Here is a 9,948-nt window from a genome sequence, read left to right on the forward strand (position 1 = left end):
ATCTTTTGACGTGTTGAGCTATGAGGAGGTTATAAACAATTGATATCTTACCTGTTGTAGAACAGCATCAGTTTGGAGAAATAAAGTTAAATTCTGCCTGGATGAATGAGGCAACAACTAGTTCAAGCAGGGTTAATATGAAAGTGGATTACTTAAAACAACTGTAATTGCAAAAAAATCACAGTGGTTCAGGTGAATGCTGTTTTTTAAAAACTTTTTAAATATTTTAATATTCTTGCTCTAAGTGCTTTGGGCTGTTATGGTGTAACCTTTTAAGTTTGTTTTTGGACTTTAAGCTTAATTTTGTTTGTTGATTTCATAACATTCAAGAGTATTTGGGGCTTTTCTTGTCCCCAGTAGTTTTTGCTTTCAGCTTACTGTTTGTGATATATGTGTTATCATTGCACCTTATCTCACCACTGATATATAATGTCTTTGGTTTCACTCAGTCTCTATCAGATCCTATTGTTTGTTACCCAGTTAGTCTAACCACTCATGTTCTATTTTTTGCACTCTTAAAGCCATTTTGACTTCACAGCTGTGTCCAGCTCTACTGCATTTTTGGCCAATCCAACCACTAAGGCCTTGTAAAGCTTTTGAGGCTTCTTCATCATTGTAATGAAAAAAAAAGGGTTGAAGTTTCAAAGCATCAAAGACAGACCCTATCACTGACATCCAGTAGTCAACGGCACTTACAGATGCCACAAACTTCCAAATAATGAAGGAAACGGCGCCAAAGATTTGAATTGGTCCCCTTACATTTGGTGTTTCGTTGTGACGTATGAAGCCTCAAACAAAAATCAGTCACATGATCACGAAGCTTTGATAGAACACAATGTTTCAAACAAGTCTGCTTCAATAAAATGAAGCAGTGTTTGGCCCCTCAGTGTCAATCATCCCATCTCTAGCTTAAACCGTGTCACAGGCTGCACTGGAAGAGCTACAGCTAGCTGCTGCTGCTATTAGCAATTACAAATAACCACAGAATCTGATGTAAAGATTTATTTAAAAAAAACAGCACTCCTATGAACTGCTAAAATTTTGAGGCTGAAATTGTGTTAAGGTGGCAGGAATCCCTTTTGGTGCTGGCCCCCATCAAACTAACCGTTAGCTCTGCCGTCTGGTCAAAATTAAACTCTGTTTCTCTAAACTGAGATCAGTCTAAAAGCTATTTACAACAGGCAAGATACTAACTGCTCATACCCTTCTCACAGAAACCTCACTTCAAAAGATCTGAAGAGTCCTTTTTGTTTGCCAATTTTGCGCAATTAAATGTAATTAAATAATGATCATGATCTAAGGACGTATTAATTAACTGAAATCAGTTTTCCAATTTAAACTGACTGCGGTGCTTCTAGCCTGCAGAGAGCTTTGGGAGTGATGGGGAATAGTCAGGAATCAGTAGTACGCTTGTAATCTTGAAAAAAAAAGTTGATAAGTTGATGATTTATTTTAGTTTTGACAGTGTATAGAGCTACACTCCATAAGCCTCTGCATCCCAGAATCAGGCGACTGATTGACAGGACTTTCCTGACTGTGGACCCTCCTTCCCAGCGCCTCCTCCTCCTCCTCTCTCTCCACTCCTCTCCTCTCCTCTGTGCTCTCTCCTTCGCTCCTCAATCGCAGGGCTGCGCTCACTGACTCGACACCGCCGACAGGGATGCAGCGAGGGCGCAGCGCAGCCTGAAAAATGGCACCGCCGCGCGTCCTGTGGATCTATCCGTCCCTTCCCCTCCTGTCCTCCCTGCTCCTCATCTTCCACGCGTCGCCGCCGTGCACAGCCTTGCGGAATTACCCGGAGAATGAAGGTGGGTGAGCTGGCAAAGAGGGGGTGTGGGGGTGAGGGGCCCAGGAGGGCAGGGGAGGGGGCGTTAGTGCGCGAGCTCCGAGAGGAGAGAGTTGGGGTGACTCGGAGGATGGGGAGCTCCCATCCCGCCGCGGCTCCACTCGCCGGGGGAGAAGGAGCCGAGCCAAGTGCTGCTCTCTGGGTTATGAATCATGCATAAAGAGAAGCGGGGCTAAGAGATGGAGAAAGAGAGAGAGAGAGAGAGAGAGAGAGGGAATAAAGAAAACGTGTCCGTCACGTTTTTCTTCCCTGGGCATGCTGACATTAAATTTGCATTATATATCCACACAGAGAGACAGATAGGGGAGGACTGGCTGCCACATCATTTCACTTTGCGACATTGCCTGTCTCAAAGTAACTTGTAATGATTACTCGAAGAGAACATTGGCATCTCTGTCAAAAATATTTCAGAATTATCAGTATCTGCATGATTACGCGCTGATAAATGTTGCTTTTCCCGCGCGCCCAGCCTCTTGCCTCTGAAAATGAGGAGCCGCAATTTCATTAAATTTGTCACACGCCGCTGCTGAGCCCCTCTTGGTTATTGTATTAACATCGATGCTCAGCCTGAAATTAGCCACTGCATTTACTTACTAACTACTCCCGGCCGCTCGTTGGCCCGAAACACGCGCGCCGGACTGTTAAATGGGAGCTCGAAGTTGCAGTAAATGGAGAGAAGTGGAGAATTCTGCGCGCAAAATCTATTGGAAAGCCAGCCCAAGTTGGCAGTGAAGCAGCTTGTGGTGAAGAGAGAGAGTGTGTGTGTGCAGTGTGTGGATTCTTGGCTGTCAGACACCCTGAAAGAAGATGATGCATCTGAGAGTCGTCAGTATTCTCAGAAAGCTGCAGTCAGTCTTGATCCGAAGCTCAACAAAGCTTTCCATCCCTTTGAGTCCTCCTTTCTCAGTCACATGCGTTCATCTACAAACTTCAGCCCAGGATAGATTTAACTGTCAGATGACTCCCATCTCACAGTGTTTCTGGTTGACTTCACAGCATCACCGGTGTGTACATACATTGCACTGGATATATGTCACATCCCGCAGGAGTGCACACACAGAACAAAGGCTCCGGAGGATGGATGGCTGGTGAGGCAGAGTGGAGGAGGAGAAGTGGTTTTCACTGCACGATACAGCGCACGTGCAGGAGACCCTAAACACCCCTGAAATATTCATTGGAATGAGTGGGAAGGGTGAAACCAGCTGGAAGCCAAAAGGAAACTCCTGTTGATTTAGATAAACACACTGAGCCGTGTGTGAATGCTTGCGTGTTAAGCCTGGGTGTTTGGGAGGTGGCTGATAGGTTAGAGGGTGTTTTAAATGATGCCCCGGGCAGTGTGTGCGTGGGTGTATCTGTCTGATCTTTCATCCTTTGGAATATTGGTCTAACAGGCACCTTTAGGCCCCGAGCAGACCCTGTGTTTGCAGTAGGTGTTAGTGGAGTGTTCATGCATGTGGTCCTGAGGGACCTTTTTGTCTAAAGCTCGTTTTGTCTTCCACTTTGAGTTCTGCTTTTACCTTTTGGCCTGTCAGTTCCTGCCAAAGTTCCTGCACTTCTTTGTACCTGTGAGTCTGTGTGTATCTTGTTATTGCCTGTGTGTGTGTGTACGTTTTCCACTTTTGCAACTTGTTATTTCAGGAAATCTGTCTGGAAGCAGAAGCGAGCATATTTTAAAAGGACTGAATCGAGAGCAGGCACACGACCCAAAACAACAACAAAAAAATAATAAAAATAAAATACTGTCGAGGTGTCAGAAAGTTTATTTTTGTATCGGATCTGCTCCAAAACTGGTGGCATTTCGAAGAAAGTTTAAAACTGGGGGTGGATTGGCAAAACTTGGCGTGTTTCAGCGGAATCTTTTGAAACTGTTTCCTTAATCGCCCCCTCATTGAGCACATAAGAGAATGTGGGGATGATTTCATTCAGACATTGTGAGAACAGCACTCTTAGAGGCACACTGAAAAGGTCTTTGTTATCAATCAGAAAGAGAGGAAGAGAGCTGGATGAGTTTTAACACACCAGCAGAGGGAGCCCAACACACCCTCTGTCTGGACCCTGAGGGCATGCTGATGTAATGGCAGGGTGGCTGCTGACAGGTTGTTCTCATCCTTCGCTTATGCCACGTAACAACATATTATCTTACCATTTGTTGTTATTTTGCAACATTTTATTGAGCTGCATCCTTTTCAAGTGCAGAAGCGTGCTGCTGCTGTTGCATTTACCTTCTGAATCCAGGAAAATAAGACGCCTTCTGGTTCCCTTTCCCGCAGCGGAGTGTTGACGACAGCACACTAATCAAGAGCGAACGAATAATTTGATTGCATATTCTCACAGCGCAAATTGATAAATAGCTAAATTAAAGAAAGGGAGGGCGGAGAAAGACAATACAACATAAAAATGTGACTTTACGGCGGCTTGGAAAATATAGCTTCTCATTGATTTGGCCTCAGTGTGCATATGGGGAAATGGCTGTATCGTTTCTTAAGGTCAACATGAGGGTGAGCAGTTTTAGTGCAGAGGCAAGCACACTTTATGTAAAATCGCACAAGATCACGACTGTGGAATAACGTTGGGTCAAAGGTCTCATCTGCTTTAATTCTTTAATCTATAATGGCTGCTTGTAGTTATCGGCAGAGCCATACCTCAGTGAGTGTGTGTTCCTGTGTGTGAGGTAGGCAGAGAGAAGGCTCTGCTCCCATGTAACAACCATGACCTTGGACCAAAGAGGATATAGATCTTTGCTCTCATCAGAGAGCAGCAGACAGAAGCGGCAAGCCTGAGCTTCCTCCTGTGCTTTTTTTATGTTTATTTTTTATACCTCTGCTCCAATTTCTCTCCGACCCCCCCCTTCTTTTATAGCTGCTCTCCTCTGTTTTCTGTCATGCCCTCCATTTCTTTCTTGTTGGTTGCGTTTCGTCTTCTTCACTTCCCTTGCTCTATCTTTTTTTTCTGACCTCAGATTAAACGGGAGGGCAGGAGTCGGTGAACGCTGTACGTTTTCTGTCACGAGCCAGAGCCTCTTTATGTGGTTAACACAGGCTCATACACAAGCACAAATATCTGTTTAGAAAACCCAGATTGACAGGTTGGAAGGTTTGAGGGCATCAAATGCTGTCTCACAGGCAGGAAGGATGAGGAAGAGGAACAAATAACCTTCAATGACAAAAGACTGAAGGCACTTTGTGGCAAGTTAGTGAAAAACAAGTCAAGAGCTTAAAAAAGGGGGTGTACTAAAACTCTATCTGACATTGTAAGGATCAATACAAGGACTGACAAGATATACAGAACCCCTGCAAGTATATGCACTGAGAGAAGTAATGAGGAACAGAAGTCAGGTGTGTGGATTAGTAAAGTGAATCCTGGTGTGCAGTAAGCAGAGAACAAGAGCAGCTGGGAAATATCCAGGCAATGGAAGGCGAATGAGGCTGCAAATCACAAAAACAAAAGCAATGAACCAAAAAACCAAGACAAGCATCACAACTGAACACAGAACCATAAAATACAAACAGGGAAATAAGAACAAGAAGATAGCGCAAAAGCATAAACATAACAAAAGCCCATAAAGCACAACGACCATGACACACACACATAACTCCATCCACCCATCCTGTCTTAATGTATGGCTGGGGGGCAGTTTGGTGGTCAGAGAACAGTGTCACACACTCCGGAGGCTGACTGATAGATAGGGTTATAAATATGAGCCAGTGACAGAAAATGATTCTGCCACGAGGGCTTCACCTCATCATGGATTCATTGTGTGTGTGAGTGTGTGTTTGTGAGTGTGTGGATGTGGGTTGCTGGATGGAAGGATGATGGGGTTGCAGGGTGCAAATACAATGTGGGAAGGACAAGAAGAACAAAAGCGAGAAGTCTGTTTAACTGAAGCAGAATTTAGTAATCTGGGATTAAAATAAGACTGCCGGGCTTGACTAGGATTAATTAAACCTGGCTGGTTAACTGGCAGAGAATGAATCTTAATGGTTATGTGTCACCCCTCCTCTTTTGTGAAACTGAATTAAGACAGGTTATTCCAGCCTAACCAGAGAATCCCAATTTAATCACTTTTCTAGATTTTTCAAAATATTCCCTATGTAGTTGGACAAAAAACATCTTAGTTTATATGCAAAGCCTACGGGTTTAATTGGTGGCACATTTATTATTTGGCTTCATCTAATCAAAATCTACTTTTTGTCACCTATAAAGGTTTAAAGGTGGACAGAGTTAAACATTCATGGATTTGCCAACCATAACCCTATAAAGCTCTATATGAAGCTAAAGTCAACAAAGCAAAAAAAAAAAAAAAACTTAAAAAGCTCACACGATTTGTTAAATTGACATGTTAAATGGCTATTTGTGGTTTTACGTGTTTTTTTTTAATACCGGTAAGTCTCTTTGTTGTGGTATGATTACCGATACCCATAACCTACCTGAAGACATATATTGGAAGGATTTAACAAGACATTCCCATTAATGGCCTACTGAGGTGCTGGGGCATCTTGTTTCTGGCTTTTTCTAGTGTTTACAGAGTGCTGAGTTCACCACCTATAAACCAAGCAAACAAAATGTTTTAGATGACTGCTCAACGGTTCGTGTAGACCAGTCTTCCTCAGACAAAGAATGAGCTTCTGTCTTTTCTGTTTTTGGCCAATCAGGTGACTAATCAGGGCTGCTTGAGTGGTTTAGGGTGGAGGCAATAAAGCGGCAGTTTGGATACTTGCAAATGGATTTATTTAATGAGCAGCCAAGATCTTGTGTGCAGTAGAGAGTCTTGACAGTTTAAAGAATCAGGAAAAAATAATCAATGTGCAAATCATAGTCTGTTGTTGTTCCAACACAAACAATCTTTAGAATAAATCTTGTGAACAAAAGGATGTGGTGTAAAAGTTTACATTAAAGTCTTCACTTGAAGTGCTTGTTAACTTTCAAGGGTTGAGTTGTTAGTGATTGCCAACATGAGAATGGTAACTTTTGTGAACATTGAAGCAGAAAAACAGATTAGAAAAGAAAGAAAATACATAAAAACAGGAGTTATAATTTACTAGAGCTAATTAAAATATAGCACAGGTGAAATAATTCTCCAATTCCCTTTCTACACACTGATATGCACAAGTGTTTTACTGAGCGCTTCTCTTTCCTCCTCACCATCAGGGCAAACATGAGTGGGTCTTACAGGTTTTTAAGGGTGAAGGATTTCTGTTGGGTACCGGGTTCGTTAATGTCAAAAAAAAAAAGCCCTTCTGTCATTGTGTGATGTCTGATACTTGTACTGAGGGTCTAAGTGGGCTCCCACCACCTCACCATCAACACGTCTGCTCCCCCTCCCCCCCTTCTGAATAAATCTTTAACTGCTGGTCAAATTGCTGATCAGTGGGGCCTGACCACTGTCCACCCACCACTCTTAAAAAAGAAAACATATCTTTCCTTCTGTCTACTCTCGCCGCCTCTCCGCCAAATCCATGTTCTTGTGCTGAACATTTTTGCCTGAACTGAATTTGCAGCCGTTTTCTTTTTACTCTTTTCTCACGTTTGTTCTCGCTCTGGAGCTGTGAATGGTGGCATCTGGGGATTTGGGGCGTGGATACACTGTCTTTGCTGACGAGTGTGGCAGTCCCTTCTCTGCTGATGAGCAGCGCTGAAGGAATCATGAAAGAAAAATACTTGAAAACTCCAAAACTGGGATAAAACTTACACACATACAGTACATTCCTCAGCTTTAAATAGGGTAAAATACACGCTGACTTCATGCAGCTGTGTTGTTTTGACTTGTTAAACCACTCGAGAGTCGCAGCACTGACAAAACTCTGAAAGTAGCGTCTTTTTAAATTCTGTTCTGAATTTTCCAGGGAGCTAGTGGAGAAAAAATTAAAACTGGAGAAATATGATCTCTCCTTTTAGCTCAACAATACTCAGGCAGCATTTTGGATCAACTGAAGACTTTTTAGAGTTTTTAGGATTTTTATATAATAAATATAGCTATAGTCCAGCCTAAAAGTGATAATTGTACCAGTTTTTCTGCATCATTTTGGGACAAAATCTTCCTCATTTTAGTAACATTTTAAGAAGAAGGCATACCTGGTAACATTTTGGATGTAGAGCTTAAAAGACATATCCTGGTTAAAAAGTTAAACCAAGGTTCTTTACATTAGAACTGGAGGCCAAATTAATGCAATCCAGAGGAAGTGAATGGCTGCAAACTTTGTTGCTAAGAGGCTCAAGCCTAAAATCCACAACTTCTCCTGTCTGAGTCTAAAAGCAGAGAATTAAGAGTCATATAGGTTTGTCTCTAAGACAACCTTATAATCTATGTAAATGACTGGATTAATCAGGTTTCATGGATAGATATAGAACTGAGTATCATTAGCGTAACTATGAAAATGTATCTCTTGTTGTCTAATAACTATATGGAAGCATACATAAAGTAAAAGGTATTGGTCCAAGCACTGAACCCTGATGAACTCCATGACTAACTCTGGGGTATGAAGAAGATTCATTATTAACATGAACGAACTGGAACTATAAGATAAATATAATTTAAACCAACTTAAAGCCATTCCTGTAATCCCAATATCATGTTCAAGCCTCTGTAATAAAATATTATGATCAACTGTATCAAATGCTGCACTGAGACCTAACAGGACAAGTATGGACACAAGTCCACTGTCTGAAGCCAGAAGGATATTATTAGTAACTGTTTCTGTGTTATGAGGGGCTCTAAACCCTGACTGAAACTCCTCAGACAGATTACTTGGTCCAAATGTTCACACAATTACTCTATATTCTATATGTTATAGCAATATTTATGTTTTTATGCAGCTTCTAAGATCTGTTTGCAAGCCACAAATAGTAAGCTTTTGGGACTGAGGTGAGCAGCCACAATAGAAGCTGGACTGTGCACAATTCTATCCGAACTGCACATTTATATATATGCCTTGAACCCTCCGGAGTCTCCAGACCAATTTACCCTCCTGTGACCAGCCACTGTGTGACAGCTCTGCATGTGCTCACATCATGTGTGCACAATAAAGGAATGTTCAAAATAGAAGGCACAAAAAATGTCAAGAACAAAGGCAGTGCACATTTAGAGACATCCCTACACAATAAGGTTTAAATCTCTGTAGACTGTCGCTCATTCTCTTCAATCAGGGCTTAACAGCTGCTTAGTTTAATTGTTCATTTGTGGAGTGTTTATTATGTACAGAGGGATACTGTACATACACAGCAAGTTATATCTTAGTTTTCAAGGCCTCTTTTGTGTGTGCCTTTTAATGGATTTGCGACCTGTCCAGGGTACCCGCTTCTCCTCTCTGCTGGAGATAGGCACCAGCTCCCGCCTGGAAAGGAGCAAGCAGGTAAAAAAAAAACGGATGGATGGCTGGTGTGTGTGTGTGTGTGCCTGTGGATGTGTGTGCGTGTATGTGTGTGGCTCTGTGCCCTTGCAGAGCTGTGGAAAAACTGGTGAAAGAAGCTTATTAAACGAAAACAAGGGTCTGGATCTGACTGGGTGTCACAGTTCAGCATTGTAAGCATTCAACCAGGATGCACAGACAAACCACTAACCCTTTCCCCCCTACACATGCACACACACACACTCACACCCCCTGCACACACACACACACACACTTCAGAGCCTCTTCAAGCGACAAACTAGTGGAGCGCTCCTGTCACTGTCTGTCAGAATGTCGTCGTTTCAGCCGTGTTAGTGCTGTCAGCAGCGTGGGCTAATACGCCTTCTGCTACAGCGGAGGTCCGAACGTGCAGGCTCAATGAGCTGCAGTTAATCACAGAACAAGAATGTTCTCCGATGCATTTCTCAGCAGTGCAACAGCTGCCTTTTATGTCTCAGGGATTTAAAAAAAAAAAAAATTGAAGTCCTGGTTTACTTTTAGAGAATGTTGTTTGTACTGAAATAAACTGATCAGTTTTAAGATTAATCTGTCAATTAAGCCTCAGCAGTTGTCACTCATCTGTTGACTTCGCAGCCACATCTTTAAAAGCAGCTGCCTAATGTTGTGTAGGTGTGTGCCATGGCATCAAAGCAGCCCCGATCCATCAGAGCCACAGATACCGAAAGAATGGTGTGTGTGTGTGTTTGGGGGGGGGGG

General features: G+C 42.6%; 1 protein-coding gene across 2 annotated transcripts in view; it reads left to right on the top strand.

Annotated features, from left to right (window-relative positions):
* The first annotated feature begins 1,610 nt into the window (after positions 1-1,610).
* The window catches only part of epha4b (eph receptor A4b), a 103,503-nt gene continuing 95,165 nt past the window's right edge, over positions 1,611-9,948 (top strand). For both annotated transcript variants that reach the window (XM_017422251.2, XM_017422252.2), the window contains exon 1: positions 1,611-1,808. In XM_017422251.2, the coding sequence (XP_017277740.1) occupies positions 1,691-1,808 (118 nt within the window). In that variant the 5' untranslated portion in view covers positions 1,611-1,690. The remainder of the gene's footprint in view (positions 1,809-9,948) is intronic.

This window comes from Kryptolebias marmoratus, linkage group LG20 (assembly GCF_001649575.2).
Source record: "Kryptolebias marmoratus isolate JLee-2015 linkage group LG20, ASM164957v2, whole genome shotgun sequence".
Taxonomy (NCBI): domain Eukaryota; kingdom Metazoa; phylum Chordata; class Actinopteri; order Cyprinodontiformes; family Rivulidae; genus Kryptolebias; species Kryptolebias marmoratus.